Here is a 22,279-nt window from a genome sequence, read left to right on the forward strand (position 1 = left end):
TGCTGCACTTTTAATCCAGCTCCTTGCTTATGGCCTGGGAAAGCAGCAGAGGGTGGCCCAAGTGTTTGGGCCTCTGCTACCATATGGGAGACCCGGAAGAAGTTCCTGGCTCCTGTCTCAGTCTGGCCCAGAACTGGCCATTGTGTCCATCTGGGGAGTGAATCAGAAGATGGAAGATCTCTTTCTGCCTATCTCTCCCTCTCTTTGTGTAACTCTTTCAAAATAAGTAAATAAATCTTTTTTTAAAAAAAAGTCCCTTCCATTTCCCATTTCTGAGACTGACAATAGGCACAAGCATGAAGAAGCATACTGTATCCTTGAAGACATTTTTATCCCTGGCCAGATCTGTTTTACCCAAATCCTGGGAAAATGTCAGCCCTGAGCACCCATGTTGTGACTCCCTGGCTTTGTGCTGGTCTCCCAGAGCAGGCAGCCTCTCTTGCACTTGTTTGTCTGAAGTGGCATTGGAGCAAGGATCCAAGTTCACCTATCATGGTCATGTGACATAGTGGAATGAGATCATATGATATATGGCATGGGGATCACGGATTGTGTGACATTGGAATGGGGAACTCAGCTTTGTAGGTAAACAACTAATCCAGGAATGAGAGCTGCTTGTACTTCCTGCTTATTTATCTTTTTATCTCTTCCTATTCTCAAATTTAGAAGCTATTTACCTCGCACAATTTTAGATATCCAGAAGCAATCCATAAAATAGATGCCTCCAGTACAATCTGGGGGGTTCATTAGCTTTATTAATTAATAGTGGATAGGAAACACTTTGAAGTCCTTTTATTAAAGAGGCTACCCACACACAAAGTACTATTATAATCGGGTCTAATGAGGTCAGTGGTTTAAAATGTGGGGTTTAAAACCATCTATAAAGCTCCTCTACCAATCGTTGGTACAAGGTGAAGGAAAAAGAGGCAGGGGAGTCTCCATGCTGGCTTTTAAAAGCTTCCTCCGCAGCAGCAGAGCCACACTGAGGTCTGCTCAGGTGAGAGCAGAGGTGCAGGGATCCAATGACCACTGGATTCTCCAACTGTTGAACCTATGCTGTAGGACAAAGATCACGGCTTTGTAAAGGCTTCACGCGCAGCTTGCTGCTGAGTACAGAAGACCTCAGCGAGGGGGAGATTTTCTCTGTGAGGTTGCACAGCCAGGTGAGTGCTGAGCATCTTGTATCTTATGAAACTTACGGGCTGTCTTTTGAATGAAACCTAGGAAAGAGTTGATGGGGAAAAGTCTCTTCCAAGTCATGTTCTCTGATGCCATAATTAATCTACTGTCTTGTTTCCCCTAGGGAGACTGTAGTACAAGAACAGGGCACGTAGGGATGAAAGTGGGTGTGGGGTCACATAGACACAATGGGCATGGGACCCTTGTCAATGTGAAGTTGGGTTCGGATGAGTGGGGTCATTATGCTTAGGGAAAAATGATCCGATGAAGCACACTGAGACTATGAGATACTATCTTGAACTGGAAAATGTGTATTGAATTGGAAACGAGTCAATTTTTTTTTAAGCAAAGCAAATTTCCTTTAAGATATTCAAGTTTTAAAATTAACTCATTTCTCTTTCAAATTAGAACAGGTCCATGCTGACCCCTGTCATCCTTTTGGGATTTATTGCCCTCATTGGTAAGTCATTGACTGACATCTACCATTGTTTGCAGGGTTTCCACGAAAACATCTAGTGCTGTCATGAATTAGAAAGAGTAATGACTGCAAGTAATGGAAGAGTGGGCACTCCTCCTGATTAGCTTGACCACTAGCCAACTGCTTTTTTACATAATGTGTATTTGGTTTGCCAAGAAGTCGATATCAGTGGAAATTTTAAATAATCAAGTATCAATTGGTCTGCTTACTTCCTGTCTGACAGTGCACCTACCAAGCTTGATATCTTACTGAGAGGTATATGAAGAGTGCTTTGGGAGGCTAGATACGTAGAGAGAAAATTATCCATGCCAAGCAGTAGATAAAAGTTAAACGAGTGTGAACAGAATAAAACCACTATGCTGGAAGGAGTTTGGAAGGAAGAGCTCATATCAAGCCTGGATGCTCACATCTGAAAGGCTGCAGTTGTGGTAGACATAAAAGTTGAAGTTCAGTGATTTAATAAGACCAGGGAAGAGCCTGCTGGAAGGGAAGAATGACTCCAGCAAAAGAAATGCATGACATACATTTTGGATATAGCAGGCAAGTCCTTGTGACAGGACAGACAAGGGGACTTCTAAGGGGAAGGCTAGAAAGGTAGGTTGGTGAGATGGTAAGGAACCTTGAATAAGAGATCAAAACTTAAGTCTAAGAAAAATAGGGAGCCATTGTAAGCAGTGTTCAAGTTGTCTTTATTTGTAGGGTGATGATTGAAAAGGAATTGTTTCTCAAATGTTTAATTCTAAATTTGGAGAAGGGAGGTTACTCAAAGGCAATGATTTCCTGTTGCTTATGGTCAAAGATGAGGAAACATATTTTTATTTGTTTATTCCTTTTTAAATTGCTGCATAGAAGCAGGGTCAGAGAGCCAGTAGACTAATTATGAGTTACCATGCTAGCTGCGTATAACTGACATGTGACTCTAATAAAAAATGGACCTGGGTGTTTAGTACAGGGACCAGGGTCATATTCCAGTTCCCTTAATGCAGTGCTTCTCAAGCTTTATGTACAGAAGTCAACTGGGATAGTTGGTTAAAGTGTGGACTGTCTGACCTGATACCTAGATTCTGGTATTAGGTGCCCAGTGATCTGTATTTTTTTTAACTTTTATTTAATGAATATAAATTTCCAAAGTACAGCTTAGGGATTACAATGGCTCCCCCACCCATAACTTCCCTCCCACCCGCAACCCTCCCCTTTCCCGCTCCCTCTCCCCTTCCATTCACATCAAGATTCATTTTCAATTCTCTTTATATACAGAAGATCAGTTTAGCATATATTAAGTAAAGATTTCAACAGTTTACATCCACATAGAAACACAAAGTGAAAAATACTATTTGAGTACTAGTTATAGCATTAAATCACAATGTACAGCACATTAAGGACAGAGATTCTACATGAGGAGTAAGTGCACAGTGACTCCTGTTGTTGACTTAACAAATTGACACTCTTGTTTATGGCATCAGTAATCACCCTAGGCTCTTGTCATCAGTTGCCAAGGCTATGGAAGCCCCCCCCCCCACTTTTTTTGACAGACAGAGTGGACAGTGAGAGAGAGAGAGGGAGAGAGAGACAGAAAGGTCTTCCTTTGCTGTTGGTTCACCCTCCAATGGCCACCGTGGCCAGCACGCTGAGGCTGGCGCACCGCACTGATCTGAAAGCAGGAGCCAGGTGCTTCCTCCTGGTCTCCCATGGGGTGCAGGGCCCAAGCACTTGGGCCATCCTCCACTGCACTCCCTGGCCACAGCAGAGAGCTGGCCTGGAAGAGGGGCAGCCGGGACAGAATCCGGCGCCCCGACTGGGACTAGAACCCGGTGTGCCGGCGCCGCTAGGTGGAGGATTAGCCTATTGAGCCGCAGCACCGGCCTATGGAAGCCTTTTGAGTTCACCAACTCTGATCATATATAGACAAGTTCGTAGTCAAAGTGGAAGTTCTCTCCTCCCTTCAGAGAAAGGTACCTCCTTCTTTGATGACCTGTTCTTTCCACTGGGATCTCACTCATGGAGATCTTTCATTTAGGTCATTTTTTTTTTTTTTTGCCAGAGTGTCTTGGCTTTCCATGCCTGAAATACTCTCATGGGCTTTTCAGCCGGATCCACATGCCTTAAGGGCTGATTCTGAGGCCAGAGTGCTGTTTAGGACATCCACCACTCGATGAGTCTGCTGTGTATCTCGCTTCCCATGTTGGATCGTTCTCTCCCTTTTTTATTCTATCAGTTAGTATTTGCAGACACTAGTCTTGTTTATGTGATCCCTTTGACTCTTAGTCCTATCATTATGATCAATTGTGAACAGCAATTGATCACTTGGACTAGTGAGATGGCATTGGTACATGCCACCTTGATGGGATTGAGTTGGAATCCCCTGGCACGTTTCTAACTCTACCATTTGGGGCAAGTCAGCTTGAGCATGTCCCAAATTGTACATCTCTTCCCTCTCTTATTCCCACTCTTATATTTAACAGGGATCACTTTTCAGTTAAGTTTCAACACTTAAGAATAACTGTGTATTAATTACAGAAATATGCTGAGTGAAATAAGCCAGTTCCAAAGGGACAAATATCATATGTTCTCCCTGATCGGTGACAACTAACCGAGCACCAAAAAGGAAACCTGTTAAAGTGAAATGAACATTATGAGAAACGGTGACTTGATCAGCCCTTGCCCTGACTGTTGATGAACCACTTAATACGTTATCCCTCTTAGTATTTTTGTGTGTGTGTGTTCTACTTAATGCTATTGGTTGAATTCTGTAGTGATCTGTATTTTTAATAAGCAGCCCAGGTCACTTTGATGACTCTGGTCTGCAGGTCAGAGTGAACATGGCAAAGGCCCCCCAGTAAAAGGACATTGAACCTGTCAATATATTGACACAATCCAAATAGTTTAGATAAACCCCTTTCCCCTTCCTTCATCCATGAAGTTATTCGCTGAACAAATATCTATTGAATATCTGCTTTGTGTCAGGAATTGTGTCAGGTGCGGAGGAGGGTACAGCCAAGAAAAGCATGGAGTCCTTGCCCTATGGAGTAAGATAGAGAGAGAAGTGGGTGGGGAATAGGGGGGATGGAAAGAAGTTAGGAAGGAAGGAAGGAAGGAAGGAGGGACAGAAGGAGAATAAAGTGGCGGTAAGAGGTGTGAATACAATAATCTAAGACCATGGGGATAAGGAATGAGAGATGAATGTCTTTTTAATATGGGTGTACAAGAAAGTCTCTCAGATAAAGTAACTTTAAAGATGCTTTTTATTATAGAAAATTTCACATATACAAAACACAGAGACATATATTCTCCCACATAAGGAAGGTTCAAAAGGTTCATAGAAATGGAATTAAAGGCCAAGTTTATTTTGGTGCAAAAAAAGTTTTTTGAAATCCATACATAGTTTATAATACACATTTTCCATGAACTTTTTCAACTCTCATGTACCCACAACCAACTTCTACAATGTTCAACATTTTGCCATTATTATTTTATCCGATCTTTATCCCTACTGTGTGTGTGTGTATTTTAAAGCAAATCTAACATATCAAACCATTTCACCTGGAATGGGTGTTTGGCCTAGTGGTTGAAATGCAGGCTGGGGGACTTGTATCCAATATCAGAGTGCGAGTTCAAGTCCTGGCTCCGATCCCTAATCGCAGCTTCCTGCTAATGTGCATTCTGGGAGGCAGCAGGTGATGGCTCAAGCAGTGGGTCCCTATCATCCATGAGGGGGCCTTGATTTGTTTATAGGCTCCTGGCTTCAGCCAGGCCCAGCCCTGGCCATTGTGGGTATTCGAGGAGTGAATAAGTGGATGGGAGCCCTGTCTATCCACCACTCTCTCTGTCTGTCTGCCACTATATAAATAAGGCTGTAACCTTAAAGAAAAAAGATTTTAAACATTCACCTATAAATTATTTTGTGTGTGCCTAACACATAAGCTGCAGCTCTGGTGCAAGAAGACGGTCCTGGCTCATCTTGAGCATTTCCTGGTTCAGACCAGGCTCTGGCCATTTTCCTGGGGAGCACTGGCTCCTCTTAGCTGGTAATGGTACTTAGGGATCACAGTTTGGATACTAGGGGTGCTCCACTGCCTCGGGGTTGTAAATCCTTCTAAGTTAAAGAAACATAATTATGCATTCATACAAATATCTCACATTCATATTTCAGAACACAAGGGCTTTATATTTGCATCTGCTATTTTATAGTAAAGATCTTAATTCTAATTGAATTAACATTACTTGTTTATGTAAAATAACATCAAAATAATTATGACAGTATTATTGACCAACAAGACAGTGAATATAGTTTATTATTTTCTTATTTGTTTTATTTTTAACTTTTACTGGATAGACAGAGGGGAGAGAGAGAGAGAGAGAGAGAGCGTGAGCGCTCATTGTCTGGTTCACTCCCTAAATACCCACCAACCCAGGGCTTGGCCAAGGTTGAAGTTGGGATCCTAAACTCAATCCACGTCTCCCAATGGGTGGCAGGGACCTCGTTCCTTGAGCAGTCATTCGCTGCCTCTCAGCACGTGTATCAGCAGGAAGTTGGAATCTGGCACAGAGCCAGGACTTGAACCCAGGCACTCCAATATGGGATGTGGGTGTCCCGACCAGCTTCTTAACCATTAGGTCAAATGCCCACCTATCATTCCTTAGGTTTTTAGGATGTAATCTACTAATTGTAGACACTTACATTGACATGTTTAGTCACATGCAATAATTCTCCTCTGTGTTAATTAACTTTATTTGTTTTTCTTTTTTGTTGCTACTTTTTTTTTTTTTTTGGCTTGGTCAATATGTTTATTATCTTTATCAGAGAAGTCTTCACAGAAAGTTGTCTGGTTTAGCTCCCAGCAGCCGCTCCTGAGCTCTGAGGAGCTTGCTTTCTTTTGAGCTACCCGATCTTTCTTCTGGGCAAGGGACATTTTGGGACAGTTCTGCCTCCTCTTTTTAACTTCTCTCTTACGCATCTTCTCATAGACTGGATTCTCTTGCGTAGCTGCATGGGCTTTCTTAGACATCTCCTCCATCCTTCTGGAGTCACACTGTTTTCTATGTATTGAGAGAACTGTTTCTTGTAAGCATCTTCATTTTTGTCCACTAGGGTAATGCATATAATCTGCAATGTTTTGACCCATGGTGTGCTTCTGGTGTTCTTCCACATTAAACTGCTTGCTTTCAGAATCATAAATAGGGAATCATTTTGGTACTATAAGGGATAGAGAAGCCTCCATCCACAGCTCCCTTCAAAACTCCAAAAACGTAACTGCCAGTAGTAGTCCTGGCACGACTTGCATCCAAACAGCGGGTGGGGGCACCAGGCTGACCGTCAATGCTTTCCACATTGTATTCATCTCCAGGCACCTCATTTGGCCTGCATAGATCTTGTCCATGCCAAACCTACTGAGAATTCGGTGAGCCAGCAGCAGGCCAGTACAATGTGCTGCAGCATCGTCCATCAGACCCACTTTCACACTGTGTTTTGGTAGTTCGTGTGCATAAGCTGCCCACTATCATATCCCCTTCAATATGGGCACAAACAATCTGACAAGTGATCTCTCTGTTACATGAACTATCATCCTGGATTTGGGTGTGTTGTGCTTATTTTTATCCTGGATTACCAAGCACTTCTGGGCATAGTAATCAACGTACTCTCTTATCACCTTCTAATTTTCATGTGGTATCTACTAAAGTAGGCCTTGTTCTTGACATCTTTAACAAAGCCCATGCTGTGGCCCAGAGACTCATGACCGTGGCTCAACACATACCTCTGTTTTCATGATTCATTTCTTCCCTATTCAATTTTTGTATTTATGATAACACTCACATGGCTCCAAAATAAAAATCATATAAGGAATATTTAGAGACGTCTGGCCTCTAGCCCTGTACCCTCCTCAATCCTTTCCCTATAAATAACCATTTTTATTAGTTTTTGGCTCATCCTTGTATTGTTTTTTAAATAAGCAAATTACACACACACACACACACACACACATCCATTTTCTTCTCTTTCTTACACAAACAGAATACCTCTATAAATACTATTCTGTGTGTGGAGATAATTTTATAGAAGTATATATAGGTCTTCTTTCCTCTTTATAGCTCATAATATACCACGGGTTGCTGTAGCTTGCATGATTCAATCAGTCTCTACACAGGTGGCATTTGCATTGTTTTCAGTCCTTTGCTGTTACAAAACTGCTATTTGCAAAACTTCCTTCCATGGCAATGTGGGAGATTGCCTATTTCTTCATAACCCCACTCACACTTGTGAACTTTTGTCTGTTGAAGAGTTGAAAATGCTCCTAGTGGGCCGGCGCCACGGCTCAGTAGGCTAATCATCCGCCTTGCAGTGCCGGCACACCGGGTTCTAGTCCCGGTCGGGGCGCCGGATTCTGTCCCGGTTGCCCCTCTTCCAGGCCAGCTCTCTGCTGTGGCCAGGGAGTGCAGTGGAGGATGGCCCAGGTGCTTGGGCCCTGCACCCCATGGGAGACCAGGAAAAGCACCTGGCTCCTGGCTCCTGCCATCGGATCAGTGCGGTGCGCCGGCCGCAGCGCGCCGACTGCGGCGGCCATTGGAGGGTGAACTAACGGCAAAGGAAGACCTTTCTCTCTGTCTCTCTCTCTCACTGTCCACTCTGCCTGTCAAAAAAAAAAAAAAAAAAATGCTCCTAGTGATGCTTTAGGATGGCTTTCTCTTCTTTGAGTGTGATTGAGGACCTGTCTATGTGTGTATGCATCATTGCCACTTTTTGCTTGTCAACTGTCTATTCATATCTTCTGCTGGTTTAGTGATATTTGAACAGAGATCTGAAGGCAATGGGGCAGAAAATCACATCGACAATAGGGATGGCATTCCAGGCAACAGGAACTGCCGGTGTAAAGGCCCTGAGGCAGAAACCTGCCCAGCCAGTTGAAGGATAGGCACCAAGAAAAGGGAGATAAAGGAAATTCGCAAAAGGAGTCAGATCAGCGGGGCTTGGAGGCCGCAGTGTGGACTTGGCCGTTCCTCCGAGTGACGAGAAAGCCATTGGAAGGTTAAGAGAGAAACCGATGATTCCACACACATTTCCACAGGAGCCCTCTGGCTGCCCGGTGCAGAGCAGACTGCAAGGCTGGAGCAGGGAGGTCGGTCAGGAGGCAGTCACAACGATTCAGACGAGCCGCGAGGCCGATGTGGCCCGCAGTGGCAGCGAAGGTGGGACAGGTGGTTAGGTCCTGAAGACACTCCCAACAGCAGGCCTCAGTCTTACATGTGATCTCTGTGAGGGAACCTGCCGCTCATCCACTCACACACACGCTGTAGGTGAGAGGTACTAACCGCGCACCTGGGAGAGTGCTGACCTCATGGCTCCTCCCCTCTGGATCGGATGGAAATCCACTCTTCTTACAGAGCTTCATGGCTTTGCTGGTGTCTGCACTTCTAGGTTTTCTCGGAACCCCAAGTTCATGTCACAGGATCATTGCCTAATTTTCTGGTCCATTCACAAAACCTTTTTGTGCTTGTTTGTGGTGGGAGAGAGTGAGTTATGCCTGTATTTTTGTTGGTTTGGTGAGTTTTGCTTTTTAAAAGATCACATATTTCAATTAATCTTTAGGGTTGCCTGGTTTTCTTTGCAAAATAAATATTCACATATGCCTAATTCTAAGTAAATATCCAGTCTCTTAATACTGTGATGTTAATCAGAACTATACCTAGAGTGGGTATATCAAATCTGCAAGTGAGAGAACATACCTTTTTACATCAAACATTTCAATAAAAGACAGTTCTTTTCCTTTTTAAAAATTAATTTATATGAAAGGCAGAGTTACAGAGAGAGAGAAACAGACTTTCTATCCACTGATTCACTCTCTAAATAGTGGCAACTGCCAGGCCTGGGCCAGGCTGAAGCCAGGAACCTGGAACTCAATCCACATCTCCTATGTGGGTAGCAGTGGTCCAAGCACTTTGGCCATCTTCCAATGCTTTCCCAGGTGTATTAGAGGGGAGTTGGATCAGAAGTGGGACAGCCTAGACTTGAACCGGCACTCATATGGGATGCCAGTGTTGCAGCAGGGGCAGCTTAAGCTGCTGTGCCAGGACACTGGGCCCCCAAGATAGCCTCTTAAAACAGATATTTGTAGTCTTACTGTATAAGCCAACAATTCTTGGGACTATTAGAACAAACCTTTCAACAAACCTGTCACTATAGAAAATAGACTTGTCTCTTTATAGTGGCAGAATAAAAAATAAGAATAGGTCTAACTTAAAATTTTATGGTAAATTGAAATTCTATTTCTTATTAGAGTTAGAAGCTCAACTTCCCAGCAACATGATAAAAGTAATATATTTCACATGCGGTGGTACCTTTACTTTTACCTTGCTAAATAAAGGCAAATTGCTAAGTGGATGTTTACATCTCCAGAAGCATTTGTGTCCCAGCATTATAAAGCTTCTGTCAAAGTTCCTGATTAAAACTCCTGTGGTAATTTTAATTCTGATTAAGACTGCATCTGAGGCTTATGAAAACTGATTTTCACAATATTTTGCCTGATGCTTTAGAATTGAGTGCTGTATTAAAAAGGGGGAAAAAAAGATTGGAGTAGAGTAGGAAAGGGGAGCCCCTGTTTTGTCTGATGAGCCAAGGATGGCAAACAAGACTTGGGGAAGACTCGGCCTGTGGCCTTGGTGGTTAGCTTAGTACTGTTCTTAGAGCAAGTCACCAGCTTCATGTGAACTACTATTCTGCCCCCAGGCACTTCCAGGGCCTCGTCTCCCTTCTTGCACTCAATAAACCCTCACCTGCATCCTCGCCTGTACCACGGCTGCTATGGGGACATCATGACCATGGAGACCTCTGGGGCGCTCTGTAACATAAAGAGTTTGCTTCACTGCGGTAAGTGGAAAGCAAAGCACATCCCGGCATGCCCCCTTCCCCTGTTTTCAGATTCTTTTTTAAAAATTAATCTTGAAAAGCTGGAATCATTATTATAACATGGAATATCAAAATTACAAGTTAGAAAAAATACCAGAATGCTGACCAACCTAACGAACCATTTTACTTCCCCCAGGCCTGGCCCATTCTTTCCAAACCTTGGCCACATACATTTGCTTTTACCATTGAAACTATTCCTTAAGTAAATGTTCTAGATCCTGGCTTTGTTTGCTGCTGTGCTTACCCGTGTGACAGCATGAGCATTTTAGCAAGGCCTCTTGTTCTTTGTGTGTGCTTTCCTTTGTCATCCTAGTGTCAGAGGGTCAGAGCTGTGACTGCAAGGTCACCTCTAACCCTATCCTGTTAATGTACAGATGTGAGCCCCGAGCCTCAGCAGAGAAACTCCCCAAGGCTCAGCGCTAGGTGGTGGCAGGGCCAGATTAAAACTCAGATTGGCTGACTCCTAGTCAGAATGAGAAGACATGAAGGAGAAGGGCAAACAGAGCAGAAGTGGTCCTGTTATTGGGTGTGGGGCTGTCTGGTTTTCTATAGATCCAAGGGGTGGCTTAGAATGGGCAGTAGTCAGAGACGTGGCCAACTTAGTAAACTTGGGAAAGGATTCTCTTAGGGAATGGAGGAAACGCAGTTTCTCTTCTGTTTACTTAGGGATACGTGGTTCAGAAATGTTTGCTGAGATGGATTTGAGGACCTTGAAGCCCTACCAGACTCTGATCAAAGAAGTGGGACAGAGGCATTGCGTAGACCCTGCTCTCGTCGCAGCCATCATCTCCAGAGAAAGCCACGGAGGAGCTGTTCTGCAAAACGGCTGGGACCACAGAGGCCTTAAATTCGGCCTGATGCAGGTATTCAGCTAGAAACTTTCCATCAGCCCCACTTCTGCAAAAACTTTCCTTGCACAAACTAGAAATCTGTCTGCGATGCTTACAGGCCCCGAATCACTCAGGCATCTGGCTATACTTTGTTCTGAGATCTGTGTAACACATCTCTAGTAACAAGATTTATCATTTATTGGGTATCTTCAGAGAAATGTTTTATAAGTTTTATAACTATAATTTTTTTTTTTTTTTTTTTTTTTTTTTTTTGACAGGCAGAGTGGACAGTGAGACAGAGAGAGAAAGGTCTTCCTTTGCCGCTGGTTCACCCTCCAATGGCCGCCGCTGCAGCCGGCGCACCGCGCTGATCCTGGCAGGAGCCAGGAGCCAGGTGCTTTTCCTGGTCTCCCATGGGGTGCAGGGCCCAAGCACCTGGGCCATCCTCCACTGCACTCCCTGGCCATAGCAGAGAGCTGGCCTGGAAGAGGGGCAACCGGGACAGAATCCGGCGCCCCAACCGGGACTAGAACCCGGTGTGCCGGCGCCGCAAGGTGGAGGATTAGCCTATTGAGCCACGGCGCCGGCTTATAACTATAATTTTTTAAAAGATTTATTTATTTATTTGAAAGTCAGAGTCACACAGAGTGAAGGAGAAGCAGAGAGAAAGAGAGAGGTTTTCCATCCAAAGGTTCACTCCCCAGATGGCTGCCATGCCTGGAGCTGCGCTGATCTGAAGCCAGGAGCCAGGAACCTCCTCTGGCTCTCCCACGTGGGTACAGGGGCTCAAGGACTTGGGCCATCCCCCACTGCTTTCCCAGGCCGTAGCAGAGAGCTGGGTCAGAAGTGGAGCAGCCGGGACTCGAACCAGCGCCCATATGGGATGCCAGCACTGCAGGCAGCGGCTTTACCAGCTACGCCACAGCACTGGCCTCTATAGTTTTATAATAAATAATATGCCCTCTGTTTTAACTGAGAACATACTCTAAAGAACACTATTATTGTACGTGTCCTCTTGGGGTTCTTGAAGTAGTACAGTTCATCCATGGCGATAAAAATACTTTAAGCCCTTCTTGAACCAACTTGTTCCTTTGGGTAAATTGGAGAAAGGGATCCAAATTATTGGAATATTTGCTTTAAGGCTCCATTTTAAATTGTTTGTAGAGGGGCTGGCATTGTGGTATAGCAGGTAAAATCACCGCCTGTTGACATCGGCATCCCATATGAGTCCCAAGTGCTCCTCTTCCAATCTAGTTCCCTATAAATGGCCTGAGAAAGGCAGCAAAAGATGGCCCAAGTGCTTGGGCCTCTGCCACCCACATTGGAGACCCAGAAGCAGCTCTGGGCTCCCGACTTTGGCCTGGCCCAGCCCTAGCCATTGCAGCCATCTGGGGAGTGAACCAGCAGATGGAAGACCTCTCTTTCTCTGTAAGTCTGACTTTCAAATAAATAAATAAATAAATCTAAAAAAAAAATTAAGAAACCTAGACTTCAGTTGGGAGGGTGGGTATGGTGGGAGCTGAACTCTCTCTCTCTATAGATATAGATATAGATATATAGAGAGAGTAAGTATATTCCTAAAGTTGTACTTATGAAATGTATGAAGTTTGTATCCCTTAAATAAAAGGTTTCTTTGGAAAAAAAAAAAGAGAGAGAGAGAGACTTAGACTTCTAGCCTTTCTGGTTAGAAACAAATTTTTATCTTAATTAGCTGGATAATAATTTATTACTATAAGTGTCCAGACTTTGGGTGTTAACTGTATGCTTTAGAACAACATTCTTTTTGTTATTATACTTTTGGTTATTTTACAATGCTTAGCTAAAAGTATGCCACGTCCACTTGCCCCAAACCTTTCTTTGTTTCACTGACACTATATTAAAGAAAGGACAACAGAATTGATTCCTTGGGATAAAGGAAAGTGTCAAGACCAGTGTCTTTGAACTTGAAGATAAGGAAGAGAAATTAGGAACTGCAAAAAAATGTGTCGCCTCATCCAGATGCTGATATTATGACTTTAATTTTCTAGCTTGATAAACAGATTTGCCACCCAATTGGTGCCTGGGACAGCAAAGAACACCTCTTACAGGGTGTTGAGATACTAGCAGACAGAATTAAGGCAATCCAGAAAAAATTCCCCACATGGAATATGGTTCAACATCTCAAAGGTAGGCCTTACAAGTAGTGCTGTGTAAATGAGTAGGGAATGAGACTTGAGGGTCAGATGCACCCTTGGCCTCCCTTGTTGGGTCAGCAGTGGGTCTGGGAGCTGTGAAAGGCTGAACTAGCATTTTGTGAATTGTTGAGTTACTTCTTCCACAGACTCCTTTCCCCTCTCTAAGATGCTGGGCTTCTTGCAGCATCTCTCTCATCCGGACCAAACCATTGAATGATGCCCTGAGAGTCAATGTGATGGCTTCAAAGAATGTTTGCCTTCTTCTCGTAGCATCTCTTGTGATGCAAGATACTGTTAACCACTTTCCAGGTTGTTTGGATAAACTTTGACTCTGCAAGCATTCTCAGGGTTTCAGGTACCCTGAGAAGCCCAAGTAGAGATCTCCAATTGGCAGACCACAGCCTCCCTCAAATTCAGTACTGTCCAGACAGAATGAACACACTGGACTCCCACCATAAATCTACTCATCTTCTGCATTTCACGTGTCTTTGGATGGACCATCATATAGCCAGGAATCTCAGCCAGAAAGCCAGACTGTTTTTGTAAGCCCTCTGGTCCCTTCTCTTATCACATCCAACCGCATCAATTCCTATAGATCCCCAGTATATGTAAAGCCTCTCTTCTTCTACCCTTGATAGTCTTAATTCAGAACAGTTTCTCTGTGTCAAGATTATTAAAGGCAAGGAGTCTTTTACTCTTGAGATCAAAGCAGAGTACAATTATGTTAAATACACAAATAATTATTGAAGATAAAATGGCAGGGTAGAATAGCACATGCATGTAGGTGCGCATGCACACACGCACACACACACACACATCCTATGAAGAAATGAATGCCTTGGGTACCTTGCATTCAGTGTGGCACCTCTCCTGGCACACAGTAGGTATTCAGAAACATTTATTGAATAATGAGTTCAGTGAGTGCCTAAATGAGTACGTTATCAAATAAAGCTTTCTCAGAATGAAGATTTGCTGGGGATTTAGTTCTTCCAGGCCTAGACTACACAAAGATCAAGCATAATGTGTGCAACAAGAAAAACAAGAGAGAAAACCAAATGGGGATTTTCCTAGTGAGTTTTGGGTAGTGCAGCCTTTCAGGGAGGGGTGAAGGAGAAGGAGGGTTTGGGTCTACCTGCTTTATAAGATTTGCCTGGACGGCCAGCATCCTAGGAATGCTCATATTTTATTTTTGTTGACAGTTAATATGTGAATGTAAGCCTCTGTGTTTCATTTCAGGTGGACTCTCAGCCTTTAAGTCAGGAATCGAAGGCATTGACACACCTGCAGACATAGATGATGACTACGTCGATGATGTTATTGCCAGAGCTAAATTTTATAGACATCATGGTTACTAGGCAAAGCTCTGTAATTGGGTCAGGTTGGCAAGGTACCAGGTGGCCTCTTTGAAAGTTTGATATGAATGTGTTGCACTCAACACTGACAAAGAAATGGTACAGATTATAAAAGAAAATTCATTTGCCAATTTCCTTAATGAAAACAATAAGCAGTTAAAAAAAAAAAAACCAGCCCACCTAGGGGTATGTGTTGGCTTAGTGGTGAACACCAGTTAAGACGCTTGTATTTGATACCTGCTCCAGCTCCTGACTATGACTTCCTGCTAATGTGGACCCGGGGAGGCAGCAGTGATGGCTCCAGTACTTGAGTTCCTGTCACTCACACAGGAAACCTGGATTGAGTTCCTGGCTCCCTGGCCATTGTGTGTATTTGGGGAGTGAACCAGCAAAAGACAACTCTCTCTTTGTCTTTGTGACTCAAACAGACATGAAAGGAAGAAAAGAAAATCCTCCTCGTTCACAATATGATTCCCAAGAAATGTACAAAGAGTCTTCAAAAGGTTCATGGAAAATGTGTATTACAAGAAATTTTGTGTGAATTAAAAATGTTTTGTACCAAAAAAAAACCTTAAGTCTTTTAATTCCACTTCCAAAAAACGTTTTGAAGTACCCTTGTACATATAATAGCTTTGTAGTCACGGTGAACATCATGACAGGTGACATCCACATGCTCCTGTGCGGTCTCATATAACCCATGATTTCAATGTCCCCTACTCCTCCTCTACCAGAATTGCTAACGAGAAGTGAAGTGAGTCTGGTATGAGCCTCTGTCCTCTCCTCATTATCTTCCCAAACCACTGTGGCTTTGCTTACGAGACCAGTCAGCCAGCTCCCGGGACAAGGGAGAAGTTAGGGATGGAGCTGTGGCTTCACAGGCTAACACAGAGCTGACCACGATAAAGTGATCTTCAAGTCACATCCATCACATTCCTCAATCATACCAACCTCCTGTGTCTTCTCGTTTTTTTAAAAGATTTATTTATTTACTTGAATGTCAGAGAGAGCGAGAGAGAGAGAGAGAGAGAGCAAGAGAGAGAGAGAAAGTCTTTCATCCACTGGTTCACTCCCCACTTGGCTACAATGCCATGCTGATCCAAAGCCAGGAGCCAGGAGCTTCTTCTGGGTCTCCCACGTGGTGCAGGGGCCCAAGGACTTGGGCCATCTTCTACTGCTTTCCCATGCCATAGCAGAGAGCTGGATCAGAAGAGGAGCAGCTGGGACTTGAACTGGCGTCCATAAGGGATGCCAGCACTGCAGGGGGCGGCTTTACCTGCTACACCACAGTGGCGGCCCCTTCTCTCGTTTTCAAAAGATCCAGGAACTGATTCTCCTTGGTTACTTTGTTCTTTGGTTTTGCTCAACCTACCCAAAATTTTCCTTCTTCTTGAAGGAAACCAGGTGCTATTTGTAGCCTTTACTTCCATAATCAGGAGAGGATACAAACAATTGTATGCTGGAGTGGAAAAGTCACAACATCCTTGCTGACGTGGCCAGGCGTTTAAGTTCAATGAATGTTTCTACCCATCACTACTCTCGGAAGCAACCAACATCATACTCACCTACCTCTGAGCCACTTTGGGGAATGCCAGGTAAACCCTTTCCTGCCCAATGACTTCTCAACCTACCCTGAAGATCTGAACCAGGCAGAATGAGAAATAACTGTTTCCCTAGGAAGAGCCAACAGTCAGTGTGGCAGTGATACAGCGTACAGTCCTGCATCTCTTGTGATAGTTTGAGGTCCACGTCACAGCTGCTGAGTATTGTGAACACCATCCTGGCAAGTGAGCAATCCACATGTCTACTTCGATTAAGAATGACTGCTTCGGGGCCAGCGCTGTGGTGTAGCAGGTAAGGCTGCCACCTGCAGTGCCGGCATCCCATATGACCGCTAGTTCAAGTCCTGGCTGCTCCACTTCAGATCCAGCTCTCTGCTATAACCTGGGAAAGCAGTGGAAGATGGCCCAGGTCTTTGGGCCCCTGCCCCAACGTGGGAGACCAGAAAGAAGCTGCTGGCTGCTGGCTGCTGGCTTCAGATGGGCTCAGCTCCAGCCGTTGCGGCTCTCTGGAGAGTGACCCAGCAGATGGAAGACCTCTCTCCCTGCCTCTTCTCTCTCTGTGTAACTCTGACTTTCAAATAAATAAAACTTTTTTTTTTTTTTGACAGGCAGAGTGGACAGTGAGAGAGAGAGACAGAGAGAAAGGTCTTCCTTTGGCATTGGTTCACCCTCCAATGGCCACTGCGATTGGCGCGCTGCGGCTGGTGCACCGCGCTGATCCACGGCAGGAGCCAGGTGCTTCTCCTGGTCTCCCATGTGGGTGCAGGGCCCAAGTACTTGGGCCATCCTCCACTGCACTCCCTGGCCACAGCAGAGAGCTGGCCTGGAAGAGGGGCAACCAGGACAGAATCTGGCGCCCCGGCCGGGACTAGAACCCGGTGTGCCGGCACCACAAGGCGGAGGATTAGCCTAGTGAGCTGCAGCGCCGGCCAAAATAAATAAATCTTTAAAAAAATGCTTCTTGGCTTTTCCTCACAAGCATGCATTCACTTCATTAACAGCACCTGCAAAATCACTCTACAGTGATAATGCTGGGGAGTGGGGCTAATCCCCTGCTACTCTGAGCTGACAAGCAAGCACGCAACACACTTCACTGCATTTCTAAGTAAAAGAGGCTGCAGGGATAGAAAGGCAGACACCAGCAGTTGGAGGTCAACTGGGAATTCTGAAGGGTTCAGGAATATGGGAGGTACTGATGATATCTCCATCACAAGGGCGAGGCACACCTGGAGGTTTGGACTATCCCTCCAACATGGTTTGCCTGCATCTATTACTTAACAACTTGCTAAGAATAATCTGGGAATAACACAAAAGCCTCATTATGCCTTATGATTTCCATGGCAAGCTTCTCCACAATCTGTTAGAAACACAAATTAGATATAACAGAACTGCCTGCTTCATCCTCTTCCCCATCTCCAGCTCAACAGCTGGCCTCCGGGATTTACCGAGAACAGTGTCAAAGCTGTGGGACTTGCGTGGCACCACCAACTATTCCTGTGTCTTCAGAAACCCTCAACTTCTTTATATTGTTTGCTTGTGCTCCTTTCATGGATAATGAATTATTTCATATCTGCATACTACTGCGTAAAACATCACTTCTTCCATTAGTTCAAAAACTAGGCTTCCATTGGGAGATGAATAAAGATTGTCTTCTAGTTTTCAAAATAAAAATCTGAAAACATTTCCCCCGTGGATCTTTCATGATTACATTCTTACCCCCTCCCCCCCCTTTTTTTTTTTGGCCATCAATGCCTCACATCCTAGAACTGAGATATAAGTGGAAATATGTATTTGGTATCCAGCACTGTGCAGAGGCGGCAAGGGAATGACATTTCAGCTTCAGCATCTGTTCTTTCTAATATGTGTAATGTTCTCAACACTGATATTTAAAGCCCAGGGGTAAATAGAGATGATGAGCAAAGCACACAAAGCCTTAATCAGGACAAATAAGGTTTTGAGTTTTTAATTAATTAAATTATTTGAAAGGCAGAGTTACAGAGAGAGAAGCACAGAGATCTTCCATCTGCTGGTTCACTCTCCAAGTGGCCACAATGGTCAGGGGTGGACTAGGCTGAAGCCAGGAACTTCTTCCAGGTCTCCCACATGGGTACAGGGGCATAAGCACTTGGGCCATCCACTGCCTTCCCAGGCACATTAGCAGGGAACAGGATTGGAAGTGGAGCAACTAGGACTTGAACCAACGCCCATATGTGACAGTGCTGCTGCATACAGCGGCTTAACCTGCTGTGCCACAGTACCAGCCCCCAAATAAGGTGGATATTTTAGATCTACTGCATAGGATGTTGACCATGGTTAATAATAGTTAATTGAACATTTCAAAATCACTGAGTATAAATTCCAAATGTTTTTATTCCCCAAAATAGTACTTAATATGTTAATTAGCTTGATTTAGTTTACATTGCATTCATAAATAAGAATGTAAAAGAAATTAGGTTTCTGATGAATAAAAAGATTATAAATCTCAATAAAGAAATAGAAATGATAAAACTAAATGGTAATTCCAGAACAGAAAATAATGTCTGTAATAAGAGAGATTTCCAAAACCATAAAAGCTTTCTTCATGCCTCTTTCTAGTCAATATATCCCTTCCCTAAGAGGTTCTGACTTGTACTAAGGTAATTTGAACAAAAAGTTTATAACAAAACAGATTTAAAATCAGTTTATTTTGGCACAAAAAAATTTGAAATCAATGCATACATGGGGTTTTTAAAAGGTTCATGGAAGTGGTGTTGTGGTGCAGTGGGTTGGGCTGCTGCCTGCAATGCCAGCATTCCATGTGGGTATCCATTCAAATCAAGGCTGATCCACTGATTATCCAGTTCCTGGTATTGTGCCTAGGAAAGCTGCACAAGATGGCCCATGCTTGAGCCCATGCACCTATGTGGGAGACCTGGATGGAGTTCCTGGCTCCTGGCTTTGGCCTGGCTGAACCCCAGCCATTGAGGCCATTTGAGGAGTGAATTAGGGAGAGATCTGTTTCTCTTTCTCTCTGTGTGGAACTCTTTCAAATAAAATAAATCTTTTAAAAAAAGTTAATAAAAAATGTAGATTATGAAAAATTATGTAAGGACTGCTAAATTTTTGTGTCAAAATAAATTCATCTTAAAATTCCATTTCCATGAACGTTTTGAAGTACCCTCATAATACTATAGAGTAGTTTTGCCTGTTATATGAATAGAATCATACAGTTTGTACTGTTTTGTGCCTGACTTCTTTTGTTCAACATAATTTAGCCTTTGAGGGGCAACCATCTGGAATAGCAGTTAAGACCCTAACTGAAACCCTCCACATCCCGTATCAGAGTACCTTTATTACTGTCAATCTTTATGCTTGTTATACTGATGGCTACACAGTGATAATATATGTTATTCTGATTTGCACTTACCTAGTGGCTAATGATGAGAATCTTGTCACATGCTTATTGGCCATTTGACTATCCCCTCTTGCCTTGTGCTTTTTTTTTCCCCTAAAGATTTCTGTGTTTTACTTGAAAGTCACAGTTATACAGAGAGGAAAGGCAGACAGAGAGAGAGAGAGAGAGAGAGAGAGAGAAAGAGACATCTTCCATCCGTTGGTTCACTCCCCAATTGCTCCAAGGGCTAGAGCTGCACCAATCCAGAGCCAGGAGCCAGGAGCCAGGAGCCAGGAGCCAGGAGCCAGGAGCCAGGAGCCTCTTCCGGGTCTCCCACATGGGGGCAAGGGCCCAAGGACTTGGGCCATCTTCCACTGCTTTCCCAGGCCATAGCAGAGAGCTGGATCAGAAGTGGAGCAGCTGGGTCTTGAACCAGCGCCCATATGGGATGCTGGCACTGTAGGCGGCAGTTTTGCCCACTACACCACAGCACTGGCCTTGCCTTGTGCTTTTAAAGTCTTTCATCAAGTGTTGGTGGGATTTTTGGTCTTTTTCTAACTGCTTTTTAAGGATTATTTTATAAATTCCAGATATGAAATATATATATATGAAATATATATATATCTTGTAACTCTCTTTTTCTAGTTTGGGCTCTGCATTTTAACAGTCTTCATGGAATCTTTTGAAGAACAGAGTGGCTAATTTTAATAAAGTTTTATTTCAACACTTCCTTTTACTTTCTTATGTCCTATTTAAGAAATCTTTGCATATTCTAAGACATGAAGATGACAACTTGATGTTTTTATTTTCCTAAAGTTTTGGTGGTTTATCTTTCACATTTTAAGTCTCATAATTCATTTTGACTTAATTTTGCATCAGAGTCAAAGTTTGGTTTTTTCATTCTCATATGGCCATTAAGTTAGCTAGCATCACTTATTACAAACACTATCATTTTTCCACTGAATTGCACTGATGATATTTTTCATAAATCAGGTCACTTAAATGTATGTGTCCATTTCTAAATTCTTTATTCTATTAGTTTTTTTTTTTTTTGCTTCTACCAATACTGCATTGTTTATCTTTGCAATAAGTTATGATATCCTGTGGTGTAATTTCACCTACTTTGTTCTTCAATATTGTCTTACCTGTCCTGTCATGTAAAACTTTATACAAGTTTTAGAATCAGCTAAATTCCACCAAAATGTTAAGACATTTCAAAGGGATCACACTGACTGTATACCAATCTAGGAAGAATGGTTATATTCACAACATCAATTTTTCTACTTCATGAATGTCAGATATGTATTAGGGTTCTCCAAAGAGACAGAACCAATAAGATAATACATAGATACGAGAGGTGATTTATTAGGGGAATGGGCTCAAACAATTATGGCAGCTGGGAAATCCCAAGATAGACTGTCTGCAAGCTGGAGACCTGGGATGCCAGCAGCATGGCTCAGTTAAAGTACAAAGGCCTAAGAACCAGGAAAGACAATGGGATACCTCTCGCTCCAAAACTCAAGGCCTGAGAACTGGCAGAGGAGTATGTGTGGGGAAGAGTCCAGTTGACTTTCCATATTTATTCTCTCTGGGCCACCTGGATGGTTCCTACCCACAATAAGCATGGATCATCCCTACCGCGTCCACTCAGACTCACTCAGTAATCTCTGGAAATACCTTCAACAGGCACACATCTAGGTATTCTTTAATCTAGTCAAGTTGACAACTAAAACCAATAATCACAACCAATGGTGAAGTCATTTACATCTAAATTGATTGCTGATGAAAAATAATTTTCTTTTACAATTCTGCTATTTGCTACCTATATGTCTATATCATTTTTGCTTCTCAATTCTTACAACATTCTTTGTTTCATGCTTGATTTTTTTATAGTATGCTTTTTTTTAATTAATTAATTTATTTATTTTTTTGACAGGCAGAGTGGACAGTGAGAGAGAGAGACAGAGAGAAAGGTCTTCCTTTTGCCATTGGTTCACCCTCCAATGGTATAGTATGCTTTTTGATACCATCCTCAATTCATATATATATATATATATATATATATATATATATATATATAAAATGGTAGAATGGATAAAAAAATGAATAAATTGTATGCTGTGTGCAAGAGACTCATTTTGGATCCAAAGACACAAACAGATTGAAAGTGACTTGATCAAAAAAGATTTCTCATGCAAATAAACAAAAAATAGCTGTAGTAGCCACCTTAACATCAGAAAAAAGTAGACTTTGTCTACAAAGTTTGCTACATCAGACAAAAAGGTCACTGTATGTAATGACCAAGGAGACAATTCACCAAGATAATATAACATTATAAGCGGACATGTACCTCATAAAACAGCCCAAAAACAGAGGACACAAGCCTGCAAAGAACTGAGGAAGAAACAATCAATTCTATAGTAATTCTGCGATAA

The 22,279-nt window shown here is 43.1% G+C and overlaps 1 protein-coding gene and 1 pseudogene across 2 annotated transcripts; one reads left to right on the forward strand and one right to left on the reverse strand.

Annotated features, from left to right (window-relative positions):
* The first annotated feature begins 902 nt into the window (after window positions 1-902).
* LYG2 (lysozyme g2) lies at window positions 903-21,566 on the forward strand. 2 transcript variants are annotated; one of them, XM_008254684.4, is made up of 6 exons: window positions 903-1,163; window positions 1,588-1,639; window positions 10,377-10,517; window positions 11,223-11,419; window positions 13,414-13,552; window positions 14,797-21,566. In XM_008254684.4, exons 2-6 carry the CDS (start codon window positions 1,597-1,599, stop codon window positions 14,913-14,915), a joined length of 639 nt encoding a protein of 212 aa, XP_008252906.4. In that variant the 5' UTR covers window positions 903-1,163; window positions 1,588-1,596; the 3' UTR covers window positions 14,916-21,566. The 2 variants fall into 2 exon arrangements, with proteins under 2 accessions (XP_008252906.4, XP_051698612.2); XM_051842652.2 differs by having other exon boundaries at window positions 1,593-1,639.
* On the reverse strand, window positions 4,882-10,382 carry LOC103347020 (large ribosomal subunit protein uL18 pseudogene; annotated as a pseudogene).
* Window positions 21,567-22,279: the final 713 nt, after the last annotated feature.

Source organism: Oryctolagus cuniculus, chromosome 2 (assembly GCF_964237555.1).
Source record: "Oryctolagus cuniculus chromosome 2, mOryCun1.1, whole genome shotgun sequence".
Lineage (NCBI taxonomy): Eukaryota > Metazoa > Chordata > Mammalia > Lagomorpha > Leporidae > Oryctolagus > Oryctolagus cuniculus.

Coding starts and splice junctions, on each gene's coding strand:
- LYG2 (XM_008254684.4), top strand. CDS start 1,597: ATGCTGACCCCTGTCATCCTTTTGGGATTTATTGCCCTCATTG. Junction 1,640..10,376: donor GGGATTTATTGCCCTCATTG/GTAAGTCATTGA, acceptor TTCTGCCCCCAG/GCACTTCCAGGGCCTCGTCT. Junction 10,518..11,222: donor AAAGAGTTTGCTTCACTGCG/GTAAGTGGAAAG, acceptor CTGTTTACTTAG/GGATACGTGGTTCAGAAATG.